This window comes from Geotrypetes seraphini, chromosome 1 (assembly GCF_902459505.1).
Source record: "Geotrypetes seraphini chromosome 1, aGeoSer1.1, whole genome shotgun sequence".
In the NCBI taxonomy this organism is placed as follows: Eukaryota; Metazoa; Chordata; class Amphibia; order Gymnophiona; family Dermophiidae; genus Geotrypetes; species Geotrypetes seraphini.
The window spans coordinates 155,826,458-155,848,834 of NC_047084.1; the positions used below are offsets into that span (position 1 = coordinate 155,826,458).

The 22,377-nt window shown below is 46.0% G+C and overlaps 1 protein-coding gene across 4 annotated transcripts in view; it reads left to right on the plus strand.

The window, feature by feature from the left end:
- Positions 1-22,377, plus strand: part of ARHGAP10 (Rho GTPase activating protein 10) — a 520,437-nt gene that overhangs the window by 395,274 nt on the left and 102,786 nt on the right. For all 4 annotated transcript variants that reach the window (XR_004539086.1, XM_033940409.1, XM_033940432.1 and 1 more), the window contains one exon: positions 7,084-7,243. Coding sequence is in view for 3 of the 4 variants with exons in the window: in XM_033940409.1 (XP_033796300.1) it covers positions 7,084-7,243 (160 nt within the window). In the remaining variant the exon portion in view is untranslated. The remainder of the gene's footprint in view (positions 1-7,083; positions 7,244-22,377) is intronic.

A 22,377-nucleotide genomic window follows, 5' to 3' on the forward strand; every position in this document is an offset into this window, starting at 1 on the left:
ATGTAGAACTGGTAGACATGAATCTCTTGTTTACTTTCCCCCCCCAAATACAAACACTAGGGGGCACATAATGAAACCATTGAGTAGTAAATTTAAAACAAATTGAGTAAAGTATTTCTTCAATCAAAGTGTAATTAAATTATGGAATTCATGGTCAGAGTCTGTGGTAAAAGTTAACTTAGGGCTTAAAAAAAGGTATGGACTTTTGTTTTTGCAACTTGACCAAAAATCATTAGTAAAATTGACTTGGGGAAAATCCACTGCTTATGTATGGGATAAAATGGCATAAAATCTTTTATTTTGGGGGGATCTTGCCAGGAACTGGATTGGCTGCTGATGAAAAACAGGATACTGGGCTTGACAAGAACATAAGAAGAGCCTTACTGGGTCAGACCAATGGTTCATCAAGGCCAGTAGCCCGTTCTCACGGTGGCCAATCCAGGTCACCAGGCCAAAACCCAAGGAGTAGCAATATTCCATGCTACCGATACAGGGCAAGCAGTGGCTTCCCCCATGTCTTTCTCAATAACAGACTATGGACTTTTCCTTCAAGAACTTGTCCAAACATTTCTTAAAACCAGCTACGCTATCCGCTCTTACAACAACCTCTGGTAACGCATTTCAGACCTTAACTATTCTCTGAGTGAAAAAATATTTCCTCCTATTGGTATTAAAAGTATTTCTCTGTTACTTCATCGAGTGTCCCCAGGAGGGCTCCGTTACATCTGAGAGCTCAGATGTTGTTCAGATGGGTGGATTTTGTAGACTTCAGTCATATCTCCCCTCAACTGTCTCTTTTCCAAGCTGAAGAGCCCTAACTATTTTAGTCTTTCCTCATACGAGAGGAGTTCCATCCCCTTTATCATCTTGGTCGCTCTTCTTTGAACCTTTTCTAGTGCCACTATCTTTCTTGAGATAAGGAGACCAGAATTGAACGCAATACTCCTGGTGAGGTCACATCGTGGAGCGATTCAGGGGCATTATAACATTTTTAGTCTTGTTAACCATCCCTTTTTTTTAATAATTCCTAGCATCCTGTTTGCTTTTTTGGCCTCTGCCACTCATTGGGCAGAAGGTTTCATCGTATTGTCTACAGTGACACCCAGATCCTTTCTCTGTCCCAGTATGGCAATGCCTGTGTTCTTCTGTTCCTATAGAGTTGGAATAGTTGGCTTTAAATGGTCTAATGATAATCTAAGAGTCGTCCTGTACAAATTGTGTTGTATAGTATGCTCAGAGGTTTGTTACTTGGTGATAACAGTACATGTTTGCTAACATATGTGACCTGAAACTGCATGGGTATTGAAGTCAGTTTTCTGTAGTCTCAAACCACTGTTAGATTCTCAGAACATTTTAATGGAGGTCTAGGCTTCAATTTCTATATGGGTCTCCTTGAGAAAGTGCTGCGACCACTGCAGTTGGCATAAACTACAGCAGCCCATATTTTTTTTTTGTATAAACTTTTTATTCACCAAAATGAAAAATACACACAGAACAGAGAGAACACAATTATTTTCTCATTGCAATGTCTCACTACGAAATACAAGGTAATCACCCAACCAGAAATCCTAGATAACAGTGAGAGTCCAGGCCTGTATTCTGATAGCCTGGAGCCCTCCAGATCCAAACTAGAAGCAACCACCCAGCCACCCCAACCCAGCACCCCCCACCCCCAAAACTCCTCCCTCAACCCACTGGCAATACGGGGACAACTGGCTTCCGCAAGCGATTGACCGCCTGGCTCTTTATCATAGGGGGCAAAGTATCCAAATAAGAGGCCCAAATGGACAGAAAAAGCTTGCTCCGAGATCCAGAAAACCGAGACAGCAGCCCATATTGTAGGTGCCTATTACACATTGCCACCTCTGTTTGCATTGGTTGATGGTGAGGTGCCATATTACAGTTTAAAGTTTTGTTCACAGTATTCAAGTTGGTATGAAGAGAAGGATTATCGGAGCTAGTCTAGTTGTTACATTGATATCAACTGGTTCATTCGCTGTGATCAGGCCACTGTGAAAATAGATCTGAAAGGGTCTGTTTATTCCAGGGTTGTTTTTTTTAAGTCACTGGAGTCCAAGCATTTTGGGAAGGGTGATGGCTACAATGGAGAAATACCGGTATGTTCATTTTATCATTTATTTTGTTTGTAGCTTGATTTTGTACCTCACCTTGTATAGAAAATGCAAGCGAGTTATAAATGGATATATGAAATGAAAAGCAGTACCTAGTACTTCACTCCCGACACTGTATTGCTCCCTTATGTTTTTGCATCCCAAAAGCATAACCATCTGATGAAGACTGATCATCCATTCTACCATCAGAAACATCCTCCCCATTTGTTAGCACCAAGTCCAATATGGCCCCCTCCTGAGTGGTGTAGAACGGGTACAAGTGGATTGATTTTTTTACTGCATCAAGATTTACAAAGATGACATTATAGAATAATAATTTTAAAACCAATAGGAGGAAAATTTTTTTTTTCACTCAGAGAATAGTTAAGCTCTGGAATACTTTGCCAGAGGATGTGGTAAGAGCGGTTAATGTAACTAGTTTTTTTAAAAAAAGGTTTGGACAAGTTATTTAAGGAAAAGCCCATAGTCTGCCTTTGAGACAGACTATAGATTTAGCCACTGCTTGCCCTGGATCGGTAGCATGGAAAGCTGCTACTAATTGGTTTTTTGCCAGGTACTTGTGACTTGGATTGGCCTCTGAAGACGGGATACTGGGCTGGTACGGGATATTGATCTGACCAAGTAAGGTCAATACGGGATATTGGTCTGACCCAGTAAAGAAGGCTATTCTTATGTTATATGGGAAATACATTTTTCCCTGTAGAAAATCTCGAATTACATTGCCTTTAGATCACCGTCACTGCCCCGTTCCCGGACCATCATCCTCTTCACCACCCCGTCTCTGCCATCCCTTTCACCGCCCCGTCCCCGTCTCTGCCATCCCCTTCACTGCCCCGTCACCGTCCCCGCTGTCCCTTTCACCGCCCCGTCCCCGTCTTCAGAGTCTTCTCCTCTCCTTCCCCCCACTCCCAGCACCCTTCACGCTGTCCAGCAGCTCCCTCCTGCTGGCCAGCCGTGGATTTCCCTCCCTCCCTCCCTTTCCCTTACCTTCTCTTGTTGAAACTGGCGATTTCTATAAGGCTATGCGCTGTATTACAGCCGGAGCCTTGAAGTCGCATCGGGTTGCCTACTAGAAAAGTCTCCTCCGATGCAACCGGAAACAGGAAGTTGCGTCGGAGGAGACTTTCCCAGCAGGCTCCGGCTGTAATACAGCGCATAGCCTTATAGAAATTGCCAGTTTCAACAAGAGAAGGTAAGGGAAAAGGAGGGAGGGAGGGAGATGCATGGCCGGCTGACGGGGGAGAGGGGGCTGCCAGATTGAACGCTCGTTCACTGAGCGTGCTAACCATTCACCGCTCCACGGGGCGGAGAATGGCCTTGTCCCCGATCTCACGGTGACCTTTTTTTTTTGGTCACCGTTTTGGCGGGTTACCCGCGGCTAGCCACGGGCAACAACCACCGTGTCATTCTCTACTTTAGATGACACAGTAGGAAGATGTCCCAATCCAACTTCCAGCATATTGAAATCAGCTATCACTTCTCTTTTCATAGTAATATTTTGAATCTCTTCAGTAAGTTTCTGGTCACTTCTGCTATGTAAATAGATATTCAAGTCCCTTTTTCCAGATTAACTCACAGTGTCTCATCCCTACCCTGTAAATCCTAAAGTTCTGTTGCTTTAATAATAATTTTTACATATAATGTCATTCCTATTCACTTTTTTCCTATCCCATCCTTTTCTGAATAGATTACATCCTGATATAATTATATCCCTGTCATAGTAGAGACTATTATAAAGAACAAAATGACAGAACATACTGTATACCTAAGCATAGATTAATGAGAAAAAGCCAACATGGTTTTAGTCAAGGGAAATCTTGTCTCACCAATCTACTGCATTTCTTTGAAAGGGTGAATGAACATGTGGATGAAGTTGAGTTGGTTGATATTATCTATTTGGATTTTCAAAAGGCGTTTGACAAAGTACATCATGAAAGACTTCTGAGGAAATCAGAAAGTCATGGGATAAGAGGTAATATCCTATTATGGATTAAGAACTGGTTGAAAGAAAAATAAGAGTGAGTTTAAATGGTCAATATTCTGAATGGAGAAGGATCTGTGCAGGGACCGCTGCTTTTTTAACATATTTATCAATGATCTAGAGATGGGAATAAACTATTGAGGTAATTAAATTTGCTGATGATACGACGTTTTTCAAAGTTGCTAAATCGTTGATCAAATGCAAAGTGATGCTTGTGAGAAAGAGGTTCCTGAATTATAGTTACGTGATGCTGGGTTCCAGGTTAGGAATCACTGCCAGGAAAGTATCTAGATGTCATCGTTGAGGACACATTGAAACCCTTTGTTCAATGTGCGGCGGCAGCTAAGAAAGCAAATACAGTTAAACCTCGGTTTATGAGTGCACCGGTTTGCGAGTGTTTTGCAAGACGAGTAAAACATTTGCAAAATCGGCGCCTCGGAAACCGAGCTTGACTTAATTTACGAGCATCCCCCCCGCGATCTGGCATCCCCCACGCACCCAAACACATTGTCTTACCCCCATCTGGCACCGGCACCAGCACCAATGCACAGGACATGCCGGTGCCCGAAGATCTGCTCTCTTCCTTGTGCTGGGCCTTAAGCATTGGCGCATGCTCAAGGCCTTCTAGTTCTCGTTTTCTCCGTGGGGAATGCCAGATCACAGCGGGGGGGGAGAGGGGTGACGCGAGCAAGGGGGGATGGCGTATCGCGGGGGGATGCCGGATCGCAGGTGTGTGTGTGTGTAGCAGCGCCTGTGGTCTCGGGGGGGGGGGGAGGGGGGAGTAAGCTACAGCAGTGCCACTGGCCTCGGGGGGGCGGGGGTGAGTGGGAACGTATCAAGCGAGTTTCCCTTAGTTCCTATGGGGAAACTCGCTTTGATATACGAGTACTTTGGTTTACGAGCATGCTTCTGGAAAGAATTATGCTCGTAAACCAAGGTTCCATTGTAGAATGTTAGGAATAATCAGGAAAGGAATGGAAAACCAAGATGAAAATGTTATAATGCTCTTATATTGTTGTATGGTACAGCCACAGCTCCAATACTGTGTGCAATTCTAGTTGCCATATCTCAAAAAAAGATTTAGCAGAGTTAGAAAAGGTACAGAGAAGGGTGACAAAAATGATAAAAGGGATCGGATGACTTCCGAATGAGGAAAGGCTACAGTAGCTAGGGCTCTTTAGCTTGGAGAACAGGATACTGGGCTTGATGGACCTTTGGTTTGTCCTACTGTGGCAATTCTTATGTTCTTATGGTTCTCTGTGAACCACATCTCTTTGATTGCCACCAAATCCAAGTGAGCCTCTTCCATCCCAGCTCTAGAGTTAAAACTTAATTCCCATTCTTTGGACATTAGTGTACTTACCGGACGTTGTCCTTTATTCCCATTTCTATACAGGATTTTTAATGTTTTTGTTACCTGAACATATTGGTTATTGTCCATTATTTATATCTCTGGGTCTGTTAGCAGAGGGCTCATTCAGGATGCTTCAAAATTCAGATCTATAATGTCCAATAATTTAGTTGTCTAAAAAGATGGTTGCTTTCAGGCGATCAACTTGATTCTGTTGTGGAAGGAGTTGTATGTGATTCAGGGCTAGATTCTCAAAACTTTGCGTTAAAAACAGATGGGCTGCTGTTGCAGCCGTTATTGTAGCGATTTTAAAGACATGAGTCATTCTCCAAAAAACGTGCATGAAAATGAGGTTGGCAGAGGTTGCTAGATTTGCATGTGCGCACAAAAAAAAAAAACACATCGAAGATCGGCAGGTAGGAGGTCCACTGCTAAGCAACACCCCTCCCCGGCAGCAGGAGAGATGCTCACTCCCTCCCACTGCCAAGCAATGCTGTCTCTCGAGAGCCCCACGTTCCTCAGACATTTTCCCCCATCCCTCCCCCAACCTTGCATACGATCCCTGGCCAGAGGGATGCCTACTTCCTCCTGTAGGCCTGCCTCTTCAAAATGTCAGGCCTTCCCCTCCTCGGTGCATCCTGGGATGCACCAGGGAAGGGCCTAAAACTATGATTGGCCCAAACACGTAAGGCCCCTCCCATAGGAGCATTCGTTTGCCAAGGCAAGAGCCTCAGGCTTAGCCTCCACTGAGTCCTGTACTGAACGGTGGTACTGAAGGTTGGCTGGGAAGAAATCACTTGTAGAGACCCTGAACAATGATTACACGAAACACAAGTGTGTGGAAGCAGTGTAGCCCAAAAGAAGCCAATCTGAGGTCCTGCAGGGGTCGATGGGGCCTCCTGTTCAAGAGTTTACCCAAGGCTTAATGAATCTTCTGTGGAAAGCTCATTTGATGAATCTGGGATGCACTGCACTGCCTTTGGGTGTGCCAGCATTGGACCAGGGAGATTCTTCTCCAGGAGACCTTCCAGCCACTAAGGAACCTGGCGCCCAGCCTGAGTGACCATGTGGACCAGAACTGGGAGGACTGAAGATCGGACTCCATGCCTTTACTTTCCCAGTGCGCAATTTCTTGCCTGGAAGACTCTGTTTCTCTTTCAGGGGCTTGAAGTCAGGAGGTGATAGTCCCGCTCGACCAGGATCCCTCTGTTCGATAGCTTTTCAAGTTGGCTACAGTGTCTCATGTTATTATAGATACGCTCAGGGAATTGAAGCTGGAACCAACAACCGTTGACCTCATAGTGCACAGTCATGAGCGGCACAGATGTTCAGACTACATTTTTTCCTGCACACCTGGACATCACCTTGCTGGTCACTGAGCAATGGGAGTGTGCAGAAAGGGATTTACAGGCTTAGGTCTCTGTAGTACAGAGCCAAAATCAGTTTTGAGGTGGGGGGAAGCTACTGTAGAACATCTCCCAAGTATTCAGTATTCTGAAGTTTTGCTTAATTTTAGCTGCAATCAGATAAGTGGCTTATCATAGAACTAGCTGTTGGGCAAATGAAGACTTCATTTGTTTTTCCCATTGTGAACGTGTGTTATATCTTTCCTTGTTTAGGCAACAATCACAGCTTCCGCAAAGAGGATACGCCCATGAGCAGCATGGATTCCTTATCATCACAGTCTCCCACTCCAATGGCTCCTACCAGCCCACAATTGCAAGATGGAGACCAAATTGTTACTAACAGCAGGGACCTCCCCGACTGGCCATTATCTAAGTAAGTAACTTGACTTCCTAACTATAATACATTTGTTTCCATCAAAATCGGGTAGACATGCAGCGGGTCAGTGCTCTCCAAACACAATGTGAATACAAGAAGGCTCTGAGGACTACCAAAAGACGTCAAACTTACACATTTAATGTAATTTAAGCCTATACTAGTTAAATACATTCTGTTTTCATCATTCAATCTTCTGTGTTTTATCAAAACTTTTTGGCATGGTTTCCACAATTCTCAGAGCACAAATGTTTTATGGTTTCTCTAGCTTTGTCACACCACTGCAGTACACGCGCATCTAAGTATGAATCCTATCCTACAGCCGTATATAATGCGGCACAGGTTCTACACTTGCCCTACACCAGCCTTCATCCACGCTCAGCCTACATGAATCCTCTTTTTCAACATTTATCCCCTCTTTTACAAAGGTGCGCTACGCTTTTTTACGTGCGCTCGATATTAGCGTGGACTAAACACGCGCTAAACGCTAATGCGTGCATGTTATCCTATGGACGCGTTAGTAGTTAACGCATGCGTTGATTTAGCGCACGCTAAATCCACGCTAAAATGCTTAGAGCGCCTTTGTAAAAGACTTAATGCGCTATCAAAGATTGAACTTAACTAATTTTCAGGGCTTGAGGAACAGTTCTGCTCAACTGTTTGAAGGCCACAGCAGAACATTTTCGAAGTTACATGTTGGAGACTACTGCAGTAGGTGATCTGGAAGTTGACTTGTTTCATTTCAGTCTTTTGAGGGTTAGAATTTATTTTAATAAAAATGTATAACAAGGGATCACTGTTCACGAAATGCATACGATTTGGGTTTATGAATGTATATTTCCTTCTTGTTCCCCATCTTTTCTACTTCTCTTCAAAATATATATTTGTGTGTAGGCTTTGAAATACACTAAGATTTTAATCTGAAGGCGACAAGGGATTGCCTCCCATTTTGCAAATCATGTAAAGCCCAGCTGTTTAGGGCAAGATTTTTCTTTTATTAACTCTGTATGATTGCTATATATTGTAAGCTTTGTTAACTTGTACGTCTGATTGTTTATGTTGTGTGTTTTTTAGCTGACTTCTCACTAGGAGGTGAGGGTGACCTTGGAGGTCATACATAAAAATAATTTATAAGAGCTGCCTAGTGTTGCAAGTAGGAAGAAAATAGCATCAAACTAGTGCATCAGGCTATATAAAAGATCCTGGTGATGGGAGGAAGGAAAACTCAAGGCCTAAGTAAGAGTGAATTAAAAGAGAACCAAAAATGGCACAAGTGGGCATCAGGGATAGCTTTACATTTTTTTTAAAAAAAACCTATAAAAATAATAAGGGTTGAATATACAAAAGGGCACCAAATCAACGACAAAGACCTCGTTCTCACAGAGTACAACTGGGACCTCTTACTAGTGACGGAAACATGGCTCAAAGACAATGATGGAGCCACCTTGGGTGCATTATGCCCTCAATGCTACCAAGCACTGGCATGCTCCTGTCCCAACAAGAGAGGGGGAGGGGTGGCAGTGATCGCCAAATCCAAGTTAAACCCACGCCAAATACACTCCATGACACTACCAGACCTAGAATGCCTCGTTTTCTCAATAGGCCACGACAAAAAAAATCACGATCATACTAGTCTACAGAGCACCCTCCTCTCCTATGTCTGCACTCGACAAACTGCTAACCATTATAAGCAACCTGTCCGTAAACCATAAACAAATCATAGTCCTAGGAGACCTCAACTTCACGGACTACCCAGAAGTCACGGGCGCCCCACGAAATTTCATGAAAACACTGTCAGATCTGGGACTCGCTCAACAAGTCACCTCTCCCACTCATTCCTCTGGAAACACACTGGACCTAATCTTTCTCCCAGACGGCCCACTAATTGGCCAGAAAACATCCTCGCCAACAAACATCGTGGTCCCCTGGACCGACCACCATATAATCATGTTCGGCCTGCACACAGAGTTAGAGGCAGCAGACCGAACAAATTCACAGGAAGCAATTACGTTCGACCCAAAGTCTGTAAACCCAACCACATTTTCCCACGGCATCTCCAAACTACAACTAAGCACAAACTCCCTAGAAGAGAAGGCACTGACCTGGTGCTCAGGCATTAAAATACTCTGAGAACCTAGCAAAAGTCAAGGTGACCAAATCTAACTCATGACCATTCTCTTCACCGTGGTTTACAGAAGACCTGAGAGTACAAAAAAGGAGAGTCAGAAAAGCAGAAAATACTTGGCGCAAAACTCTCAGCAACGAAAATCCTCCTGGAAAAACTTGCTGCAAAACTACAAACTAGCCACACATGAAGCAAAGAAAGCACATTTCACCACTCTACTATCCAAGGTCTCAAGCAGATCTAAGGCCATCTTCTCAATAATGAAAAACATTTCCCCTCATCCCAAGGTCCAATGCATTCCTAGCAAATGAACCTAGACTGTGAATCCCTCTCTACCTTCTTCCAAGACAAAATATCAAAGATACGCACAAATCTGGACTCAGAGGCCAAAGCACTGCCATACATCCCAGAGACTACCCAAGATGACAATCCACTGAAGACGGAAACCTTGAACAGTTTCAAACCGATCTCCCACAACAATCTCAAAACCATAATCAACTCCGTACGCTCCGCAACCTCAATCCTGGACCCTTGTCCCTCCACTACGCTCCTGAACACAAACGAGGTATTCCTAGAATCCATCCTACCCCTAATAAATGAGTCCCTTATGACAGGTATAGTTCCATGGAGCTGGAAATCTGCCATAGTAAAACCAATCTTGAGAAAACCAACCATGGATACAGACAACTCAAGCAGCTTCAGACCTGTCTCAAACCTCCCATTCATCTAAAAAGACAGTACTCACGCAATTGCAAGACTTCATGGAGACAAAAGCCACCCTCTCCAATTTCCAATCGGGCTTCAGGAAACACCATAACACAGAAACTGTGCTTTTGGACATCCTAGATGACTGCTGAAAATCCTAGATGACGGAAATGACGCACTTCTGGTACTATTAGACCTCAGTGCCGCCTTCGACACCATTGACCACTTTCTCCTCTTGTCCAGGCTAAAGTCCATTGGAATCCATGACAACGCACTTCAATGGTTCTCTTCATTCCTGACCGACAGATCATAGAGAGTCCTACTAGGAAAATCCTTATCTGAACCCAAACCACTCCACTATGGAGTGCCTCAGGGAGCCTTACCATCACCTCTCCTCTTCAATCTCTATGTGAAACCAGTACTGGACATAGCAGGAAAACACTGAATCAGAATCCACTCCTTTGCTGACGACCTACAACTCTATCTTCTCCTAGGCCGTCTCCAAGACACAAATCTACAACCTCCAATCTTGTTTAACTGAAATAAAGACCTGGATGACTGGGAACAAGTTACAGTTAAATTAATCCAAGACAAAACTTATCTGGATCCACAAAGATCAATGCGTATACCCCCGTCCGTCCTTTTCCCGGGCCACAAACACCCTTACACCCAAAGACAATGTCCGCAGCCTAGGAGCAACTCTTGACTCTAACTTATCAATGACAAATCACGTATCCAAACTAGTATCCTTCTACTACCTCTGCCAGCTAAAAACCATACATGCATACTTCTCATTATCCCAGGACAAGCAGGCAGGTATTCTCACTAGTGGGTGATGTCATCAGACAGAGCCCCGGTACGGACGTCTCACAAGCACGTGTTGCTTGTAGAAACTTAAAGTTTCTAGATGCCCGCACCGCGCATGCGCCGGTGCCTTCCTACCCGGAGATCCGGGCGTGTCTCCTCAGTTCTTTCTTTTCCGCGGAGCTGAGAAGTTCAACTTCATCATGCGCTAGCTGAATTCAGTTAAATTTGCCTTCCTTGTCCGCGTTTTCGCTTTCTTTTAATTACAGTTAACAGTACTTTTCTTTTTCAGTAAAAAAAAAAAAAGAAGATTATTTCCTCCGGCGGGTCGAACGGGCCGGCCACGTGGCTCAGGCCCACTGGCTTCAACCTCGCGGCGGAGATTTTCCGGCCTATGTCCCGGCCAATCACCGGATTTAAAAAGTGCAGCAAGTGCCAACGCGCGATTTCACTCACGGACCCTCACTGGCGCTGTTTGCAGTGTTTGGGCCCTGACCACATCCCGAAATCGTGCAGGCCTTGCTCTACCCTTACGGCACGCTCATTCAAGCGGCGTTGCCTATTGTGGGAATCGATGTTCAAGATGGACGCAGCTAAGGATCCCTCAGCCTCCACTTCGTCTGATACCTCCCCGGTTCGGGCGAAACCGGCATCGACCCCTCCTGCATCGAGTGTGGTGAAACCGGCATCGCTCACCCCGACACCATCCACGAGCTCGACGTCGGTGCCTGCCCCGGTCTCCTCGGTTCAGGTACCTCTTCCCTCCACAGTGCCACCAATGGTCATCAAAGTGCCGAAAGCTACTAAGCAGAAGCACTCGGCCTCGAAGGAGCGCGATGTCCGTGCAGGAGGACCCCCTTTCGGTGCGGATCCCTCCTTATCGGCTTCGCTACGGTCCGTGCTGGAAGCTCAATTCGTTGAGCTCATGCAGACCATCGGACCCGGGCTCATCGCTGCCATACAGGGTGACCTCCCGGTACCGGTCCAAAGGGGCGGTCCGCCCCCTCCCCCCTCCCCCACACCGTTCGACCTCGACAACCGACGAGGACGAACGGGGGAGGGCGGCGATGCCCACGCGGCAAGCCTCGCTTACCGATATGCCGCCATTAGAACCCATTACGCCTCCGCGCCAACATGGGACCAGACCTCCGATCGATACTCGAAGCCCTGGGCATAGTCAGGAAGAGTTCTTCCGTACTCCTTACCAGACTTGGGTAGCATCGCAAGAACCCGCATCGCAAACCCAGTTGCGATCCACCGCTTCCAGCCCTATCCACTTGGGGGCCTCGGGAGACCATGCGATGCACAGACGATCCCGATCCCCGTCCCGCCACCGAGACGGGCACCGATCGAGACACTCATCCTGGCACTCCTCACGCCATTCGGAGGTGTCACCGCAGAAAAAACTGCAACGTAGGGGATACTCCTCATCAGAGGTGTCCCCTCCGGGGGGCCCGGAGTACGAGGAGACATCGGTGCCCGATTCTCCTTGCCACTCCCCGATGTCCATGGACCTGGAGGCCTCCTCCTCCTCCAGCCCGTCCCACAGACCGACGCTGGCGGAACAATTGTCCTTCTCATCATTCCTCCGACAAATGGCGGATGATCTGGATGTGACCCTTGACACGGGCTCCCGATACTCCAAAGAGTATCTGGACACCATGCATTTACCTAACCCTCCAAAGGAGTCGCTTCGGCTCCCCTTGCATAAATTACTGGACCAGACCTTCATGCAGTGCTTCGAAACACCGTATTCCATACCGGCGATCCCCAGCAAACTCGATGCTCGATACTGCATCGTGCACCATAAAGGGTTCGAGGGCCCTCAACTCTCCCACCAATCCCTACTGGTCGAGTCCTCCCTTAAACGCTCTCATCCCTCCCAGGTCTACGCCTCTGTACCGCCGGGCCGAGAGGGGAGAACGATGGACAAATTTGGTAGAAAATTCTACCAAAACTCCATGATGGCGTCACGGGTGCTAAACTACAATTTCTTTTTCTCTTCCTATCTGGAGTTCTTCTTGCCGGTACTCCGCAAGTTCACTCCGTTCATAGACAACCAAGCTCGATTCGAGTTCGAGGAAGTGGTAGCCTCCCTCTCCCAATTACGCCTCCAGCTGATGCAATCCTCCTTCGATGCATTCGAACTCTCGGCACGCGCCGCCGCAAGCGCGGTAGCTATGCGTCGCCTGGCATGGCTCCGTACAATCGATATGGATCCCAACCTACAGGACAGACTCGCCAACGTACCATGTGCTGGAGCTGACCTGTTCGATGAGTCTATCGAAACTGTTACCAAGAAGCTGTCGGATCATGAAAAATCCTTTCAATCCATCCTGCGGCCCAAACCCAAACCTCAACAGTCTCGACCTTCCAGGCCACCCCTGATTTACCAGCGGCGTTACATGCCCAGACAAACGCCTGCTGCGAGACAGCCTGCGAAGAGACAACCTCCCCAGAAGTCTCAGCAAAAACCTCAGCCACCGGCTGTACCTAAGGCTCCCCAGCCCTTTTGACGCCCCTCCCGGGAGCATAACCTCGGCCTCTCCCATAGGGGGCCGCCTCCATCTTTTTTACCATCGATGGGAGGCCATAACCACGGACCTATGGGTCCTCACCATCATAAGAGAAGGATACTCTCTTCAATTCCACCGGGTCCCCCCGGACCATCCCCCAAGAGAGTATCCTTCAAGCTCGACGCAGACCGCCCTTCTTCTTCAGGAAGTCCAAACCTTACTTCAGCTTCGGGCTGTCGAGCCGGTCCCGTCAGACCAATTGAACCGAGGGTTTTACTCCCGGTACTTCCTCGTCCCGAAGAAAACGGGCGACCTGCGACCCATTTTAGACCTTCGGGCCCTCAACAAGTTCCTGGTCAAAGAGAAGTTTCGCATGTTGACTTTGGCTTCTCTATACCCCCTCCTCGAGCAGAACGACTGGTTATGCTCCCTGGATCTCAAGGAGGCCTACACTCACATCCCCTTTCACCCGGCCTCCCGAAAGTTCCTCAGATTTCGGGTGGGAAATCTGCACCTACAGTATCGAGTGCTACCATTCGGCCTATCTTCGTCCCCCAGAGTCTTCACAAAGTGCCTGGTGGTAGTGGCCGCATCACTCCGGGACAGGGGTCTACAGGTGTTCCCATACCTCGACGACTGGCTCATCAAGGCCCCGTCAGCCCCAGAGGTCACTTCGGCGGCCTTGGCTACAACCTACTTCCTCCAGAATTTGGGCTTCGAGATCAACTTCTCCAAGTCTCATCTACAACCCACCCAGTCCCTCCCCTTCATCGGAGCGGTCCTGGACACCACCCGACTCCGAGCATTCCTACCTCTGCAACGCATGGAGTCTCTTCTCCATCTCTGCCAGTCGGTGTCTACTCGCCAAACCCTACCGGCGAGACAACTGATGGTGCTCCTGGGCCATATGGCCTCCACAGTACATGTGACACCCTTTGCCAGACTCCACCTCAGGATCCCCCAGTGGACCCTGGCATCACAGTGGAATCAGACGTCCGATCCACTATCCAAACACATCTTAGTCACACCTGCTCTTCGGCAGTCTCTACTTTGGTGGATGACCTCTTCGAATCTATCCAGAGGTTTGCTGATGCACTCTCCCCCCCATCAGAAAGTTCTCACAACCGATTCGTCGAATTATGCATGGGGGGCCCACCTGGAGGGTCTCCGCACCCAAGGATTCTGGACCAGTGCGGAAAGACTACACCAAATCAATCTACTGGAACTCAGAGCCATCTTCAATGCGCTCCAAGCTTTCCAACACCTACTTCACGACATGGTAATCCTCATTCGCACAGACAATCAGGCCGCCATGTATTATATCAACAAGCAAGGAGGCACGGGCTCGGCCCTCCTTTGCCAGGAAGCTCTACGAGTCTGGGACTGGGCGGTGCGCCACAACGCCCTACTCAGAGCAGTATACATCCAGGGGGAGAACAACGTCTTAGCAGACAAACTAAGCCGTCTGCTACAACCGCACGAATGGATTCTCCATTCCAGCCCCCTTCACCAAATCTTCACGCAATGGGGGACGCCTCAGATAGACCTCTTTGCGGCTCCCCACAACTCCAAACTGCCTCAGTTTTGCTCCAGGATCTACACTCCTCATCGCCTCGAGGCAGATGCGTTTCTACTGAACTGGGGGAAACGATTTCTATATGCGTTCCCACCATTCCCGCTGATCCAGAAGACTCTGGTCAAGCTGAAACTCGAACGGGCCACCATGATTCTAATAGCTCCTCGGTGGCCCAGACAACCTTGGTTCTCCCTCCTACTTCAACTCAGCAGCAGGGAACCAGTACCACTTCCAGTGTTTCCTTCACTACTTACTCAACATCAAGGATCACTACTTCATCCCAACCTGCAGTCTCTCCACCTGACAGCTTGGTTCCTCTCAACGTAACCCCTCACCAATTCTCACAAGAAGTGAGGGAGGTCTTGGAAGCTTCCAGGAAGCCCGCCACTCGACAATGCTACTCCCAGAAATGGACCAGATTCTCCTCATGGTGTGTTTCTAAGTCAAAGGAACCTCAGCGAGCTTCCTTATCCTCCGTGCTGGACTATCTCCTACACCTATCTCAATCTGGGCTCAAGTCCACATCCATACGAGTCCACCTGAGCGCTATTGCGGCGTTCCACCAGCCCCTACAAGGGAAACCCCTCTCGGCCCATCCGGTGGTCGCCAGATTTATGAAAGGACTCTTCCATGTTAATCCTCCTCTCAAACCACCCCCAGTAGTTTGGGACCTCAATGTAGTCCTTTCCCATCTCATGAAGCCCCCGTTTGAACCACTCAACAGGGCCCCTCTTAAGTATCTCACCTGGAAAGTGCTTTTCCTCGTAGCCCTTACGTCCGCTCGCAGAGTCAGCAAACTCCAGGCATTGATGGCGGATCCACCATTCACAGTATTCCATCATGACAAGGTGGTCCTCCGCACTCACCCGAAATTCCTGCCTAAGGTGGTCTCCGAATTTCATCTCAACCAATCCATTGTACTTCCAGTATTCTTCCCTAAGCCCCATTCTCACCACGGAGAATCGGCCCTTCACACTCTAGACTGTAAACGTGCCTTGGCTTTCTACCTGGATCGCACCAAGCCACACAGAACCACTCCTCAACTTTTTGTCTCCTTCGATCCTAACAAGTTGGGAAGACCCGTATCAAAGCGCACCATCTCTAATTGGATGGCGGCTTGTATCTCTTTCTGCTATGCCCAGGCTGGATTATCACTTCCTTGTAAGGTCACAGCCCATAAGGTCAGAGCAATGGCAGCCTCAGTAGCATTCCTCAGATCAACACCAATCGAGGAAATTTGTAAGGCTGCCACCTGGTCCTCGGTTCACACATTCACCTCACATTATTGTCTGGATACCCTCTCCAGACGGGATGGACAGTTTGGCCAAACAGTATTGAAAAATTTATTCTCTTAAGTCGCCAACTCCCCCTCCATCCCACTGAGGTTAGCTTGGAGGTCACCCACTAGTGAGAATACCTGCCTGCTTGTCCTGGGATAAAGCAATGTTACTTACCGTAACAGTTGTTATCCAGGGACAGCAGGCAGCTATTCTCACGTCCCACCCACCTCCCCTGGGTTGGCTTCTCAGGCTAGCTACCTGAACTGAGGAGACACGCCCGGATCTCCGGGTAGGAAGGCACCGGCGCATGCGCGGTGCGGGCATCTAGAAACTTTAAGTTTCTACAAGCAACACGTGCTTGTGAGACGTCCGTACCGGGGCTCTGTCTGATGACATCACCCACTAGTGAGAATAGCTGCCTGCTGTCCCTGGATAACAACTGTTACGGTAAGTAACATTGCTGAACCTGAATTTGCCCAACTACTCTACGCTTTTGTACTATCCCGCATAGACTATTGTAACACTCTACTAGTGGGCCTGCCTACTAAAACTCTCTCCTACCTCCAAAGGGTGCAAAATGCTGTAATCCACCTTCTGAAAAACCTAGGCATCGCGACCATGTTACCCCTGCATTAGCTTCCATGAACTGGCTGCCCATTAAAAAACGCTGCACCTTCAAGGCCCTTGTCCTCGCTTTCAAAACCTTCCATGAAACGATTCCGTACTATATGAAAACTAAACTACAAATCTACTTCCCAAAGCAACCACTGAGGTCCCAAGGAGAAAAATGACTGACCATACCTCCTGGCCGCTCCCTTAAAACTGAAACAGCCCACAAACGCTCCTGCTCACATTTCATACCCAAACTGTGGCACACCATACCCCAATCTGTCAGATCATTAGATGGACTCTGGAACTTCAGGAAGGTCATGAAAACCTTCTTCTTTACTAACCCAACGCCTTAAAATCATTCACCCAGACATGCCACTCAGTCAACACACCTATGCCACCTCATGTCACCAGATGCTACTTAGTGTATATGTTTTATTGTCATGTCTATATTGTAAATTATTGTCATGTCTATATAAATGGGATAAACGTGGGTTCACTTCGAGGAAGTGCTTAGGGGGGTGGGTTATTCGAGTGGGCAGACTTATTGGGCCGTCGGCCCTTTTCTGCCGTCATACTCAATATTGTAATTTATGCAAATTATGTCATCTCTGTTCTGTCTGGATTATTATGGATGTACTTTGTAACCTGTTCTGGGCTCCTTTGGGAGGACGGGCTAAAATATTGAATAAATAAATAAATTAAATAAGGGTGCAAAGCACCAATTCTCTAATGGCAATTGTGCATGAAACTGCCTTTATAGGTATGTGCATGCTGACTTACGACTTAACCTTAGGTGCAAGCACTTAGGTCATGTCAACATGTAATTAAACTCTGGAAATTTGTTGCTGGAGAATGTGGTGAAATCAGTTAGCTTAGCTGGGTTTAAAAAAGGCTTGGATAATTTTCTAAAAGAGAAGTTCAAGGGCTATTATTGATATGACTTGGGGAAATCCACTGCTTATTCCTAGGATAAGCAGCATAGAATCTGTTTTGCTACTTGAGATGTAGCTAGGTACTTGGGACCTGGGTTGGCCACTGTTGGAAACAGGATTCTGGGCTTGATGGACCTTCGATCTGTCCCAGTGTGGCAACTTTTATGTTCTTATGTGAGCCAAGTTTAGGACAATCAAGTCATTGTGACCTCAATGATTAGGTTGGCTCTTAGGCATTGGTAGAATGAGGCATTATGACATCACAATCTAAGCTCTAGAACAGGGGTGTCAAAGTCCCTCCTCGAGGGCCACAATCCAGTCGGGTTTTCAGGATTCCCCCAATGAATATACATGAGATCTATTAGCATACAATGAAAGCAGTGCATGCAAATAGATCTCATGCATATTCATTGGGGAAATCCTGAAAACCTGACTGGATTGCGGCCCTCGAGGAGGGACTTTGACACGCCTGCTCTAGAATGTTTCTACTCTTTGGGTTTCTGCCAGGTACTTGGAACCTGGGTTGTCCATTGTTAGAAACAGGATACTGGGCTTGATGGACCTTCGGTCTGTCCCAGTATGGCAATTCTTATTTTCTTATGTCAAAAGCTGGTGTAAACGCTGGTACCTAAAATTGGCAATTGCACTCCTAAGTGATAGATTTCTGTAAGTTCCTGTGTAACTGCATGGCACGCCCCTGACCCATCCATAGACATATCCCCTTTATAGTTGTACACTACAGCAGTTAGGTGCTATGTTTATAGCATAGTATATAAGTGTGCACAGTTTCATGTGTAATGACAAATTAATGCCACTTAAGGGCTATTAAAGGTTCTTAATGCCAATTGGCAAATAATTTAGTAATTACGTTTGGTGCAACTGGCACTATTCTATAACTTAGTTAGATATTTGAGTGCCCAACTTTATAGAATCAAGTGGTAGAGTATCTATAATGATGGTGAATGAGTGATAGTGTCTGAGGATCTCAACATGGTAAAACAATGTACAAGGCAGTAACTGTTGTCTCGAAGAATGCTAGATGGCATAAAGAGAGGCATAACCTGCTGAAGAAAGGAGGTGTTGGTGCCCCTGTGCAAGTTGTTGATGAGGCCCCACTTGGAGTATTGTATTCAGTTTTGGAGGCTATATTTCTTCAAGAACATAAAAAGACTTGAGGCGGTTCAGAGGAAGATGACAAAAATGGTACTTGTGCCATAAGATGGTCATGAAAAGACTGGAGGACTTGAATATGTATATGTTAGAGAAAAGGGGAGAGAAGTGATATCATACTGTCATTTAGGTACTTAAAAGATATTAATTTACATACACACCTCTTCCAAACATAGGGGTGGTAGACATAGAGGACACGAATGAAGATTGTAGGAAGGTAAACTTAGATGTAAGGGTAGTGGACAACTTGGCTAGAACATCCTTCCAGGAGAGGTGATAGAGTTAAAAACAGTGAATAAATTTAAAAATGTGTGGGAATGGAATAGACACAGGGATGTCTAAATAGAAAGAGAATGGAAGCATGGCTGTTGAGGTGTTATTTTGGGCAAGCGTAGTGGGAACTAAAGCCGAAACTACACAGACTTATATGGCCGGTGTCCCACAACTCCAGTGTTGTAGATCGCTTTGTCAGATGCTGTGATTGGAGGTGCTGTGCTGCTCAGGAGGGGTGGGGAAGACATCTTGACTGGTAAGTTGAATATTGTCAGCAATACTTGGGGATATGACACCTTTTCTTTTATTTCTATTTCTAGCCTTTGTTCGGGTCCTGGGTTCAGGCCTCAGAGTCAGTGGGAAGTTAAAAATAATGAAATAGCCAGGAGTAATTTGGAGAAGGTATATTATATATTGAAATAGGCATATTACATAATGTTGCATGGAGACAGCACATCTCCCTACCTCTTAAAGCTGCTTTCTGATTCGCTATTTCCTTCTGTGGCATTCTGGGTATTGTAGTTGTTGAGTTTCTTACCTGGGAAAAGGCAGGACATGTTGCAGAATGCTTTGTAAGTGAAGATGGACAAAGGATGGGTGAATGTTTTGAGAACAGGAGAATTTCATCTGGTTGGTCTAAAATAAGAATCTTTACTGAATCTTTTCAGAGCCTGTAAACCCTTTTTCTGTATGGTATGGAACAAATGTGTCATTTATCAAATCTAGTCCATGTCCCTACTGTCTTTGATTACTGTATCCACATTTGGCATTAAGGAACAGATATATATTTCTGAGAAAGCAAAGGAACAAACGTGTGAAACCAATTTAAAGGAACAGTCCTCCATTCATACCCCAACAATTATTCCCTTTCTCACCCTTGCAATGAATGCCTAATCTGATGAACCAGTGCCTTGCATGGGACCGTCACCTTTGATGTTATCTACATGACATGAAACATTTACTGGCTGATGGGAAAACCAGGAGCCATGGGACAAGAGTCCTGGACTTGGAGGCATGAATTGAAACATTTATATAATGAATTTCTCAGTTTTAAAAGTCCTGACCAGTCGACGTTAGCTGTGAGCACACAGGGCTGTCATCACCTTCTGCCTGTGCAATGGAAAATGGAGGAGTGGTTTACCGGTGAGAACAGTAGGCTGAGAAACCAGAATTCAGATCTTGCTTCTTCTACTGTCTTTCTTTGTGTCTTTGGGCACTCTCTCCCCTGCCTCATCAACAAATTGAGATTATAAGTCCTCTGCGGAAGGGAAATGCCTATTGTATCTCAATTTCGAACTTGGCTTAAGTTCAAATGTGGAAAACTGTTTAAAAACCTTTACCAAATGCTTTGCTACTCTTCTCCCACTATAAGCTGGCAGCGCTGTGTCATCCATTACCCATTCTGAGGTAAATTTAGTACCAATAGAAACAATATAACACACACCACTCAACCAGAGAAGTGCATCTCATTACACAGGCCTCAGAACTGGAGCCTACGCGCAGTTGTGTTATCACAAACTAGAAAGATCAGCGTAGTATCTTTGCTCCTTGCTCCAATCATTGGCCATGTTTTTTTTTAGATTTTTAAATTTTTTCTTTTTCTTTTTATCCTAACTTTCAACCTCTAAAATTCACATCAATGTCTCTGCATTTCCACTCTCATTATATTATTTTGTCATATGCACTTATCCAGTATTTTGAAAAAATTGACAAACTACTTATCTCAAACAGCGCTTGTCTCTGGATGTGCTTTTCAAACAGTGCTTATGCATGCATGTTAAAGACAGAGACCTGGCAACTGTTTCTTCAGGTACTTTAGTTAGATTGTGAGCCTTTGGGACAGTTAGGGAATTTCCAAGTACCTATCTTATTTATTTAATTTTTATTTATTGTATCTTTAATGCATCATTTTTTGTAAACCGCTTAGAAACCTCACGGTTATTAACAGTATATAAGAATTAAATTAAATTACAAATTTACAGAAAAAGGTATTTGGTTATAGTGCTGCTTCTGTCTCGTAAATAAAATGTGGATGTCCTGAAAATGGCTGAACTGAGTCTGGGGAAGGAGAGGCTATGTGTGTGTGGGGGGGGAATGGGGAGGGGTTGTATTATGTGTGAAAAGGCTGAAAGTGAGAGAAGAGAGAGGGCAGGGGGTTGAAACCTGTCTTTATAGATTTGAATTTTCTGTTCCAGTATCTTCTAGTATTTGTGTCACAATATGGTATTTGTTTGAAACAATGGTATATAAATCTAATAAATAATTAAATAGCCATCAAATGTTGGAAGCTATCCCATGAAAATGCACCCTTCCCCCCCCCCCAATGGGCTCATTAACTGCAGAAGAGTTGTGCCAAGAATAACTAGCATGACTGGACAAGTTCTCTTTTTAAAGACAGTACCTGAATGTGGTGAGAGGTCACTTTAAGGAGTTAAGCAGGTTTGTTCGGCGGGTATAAAAATGCAGTTTTCCTGAGGCACGATTAGTTAGTTCCCTGGCAGCCAGACAAATTTCATCTCCCATTGCAATGCACCATGGGTTCCAGTCAAAATACTTCTACACTTCAAATATAAGGAATTTTTTTTACATTGCGGCCATAAATCAAGCCAGAAGTCAATTTCTTGATTTGCTTTTCATAAAAGATTCAAATGCCATGAAAAATGTTTCACCCTTGAGGACTACAGGTTGAGTTAGCATGGAACATTTTTTTTTTTCTTTCTCGTTTACTCCTGAAATTTTCTTTGCTGTGCGTGCTCCTTTGCAGCACATTATCTGGTTCATAAGAACATAAGAATTGACGCTGCTGGGTCAGACCAGTGGTCCATCATGCCCAGCAGTCTGCTCACGTGGCGGCCCTCTGGTCAAAGACCAGCACCCTTACCGAGACTAGCCCTACAAGCGCACGTCCTTGTTCAACAGAAACTTGTCTAACTTTGTCTTGAATCCTTGGAGGGTGTTTCCCCCTATGACAGACTCCGGAAGAGCATTCCAGTTTTCTACCACTCTCTGGGTGAAGAAGAACTCCCTTATGTTCGTACGGAATCTATCCCCTTTCAATTTTAGAGAGTATCTTCTCGTTCTCCCTACCTTGAAGAGGATGAACTACCTGCCCTTATCTACTAAGTCTATTCCCTTCAGTAC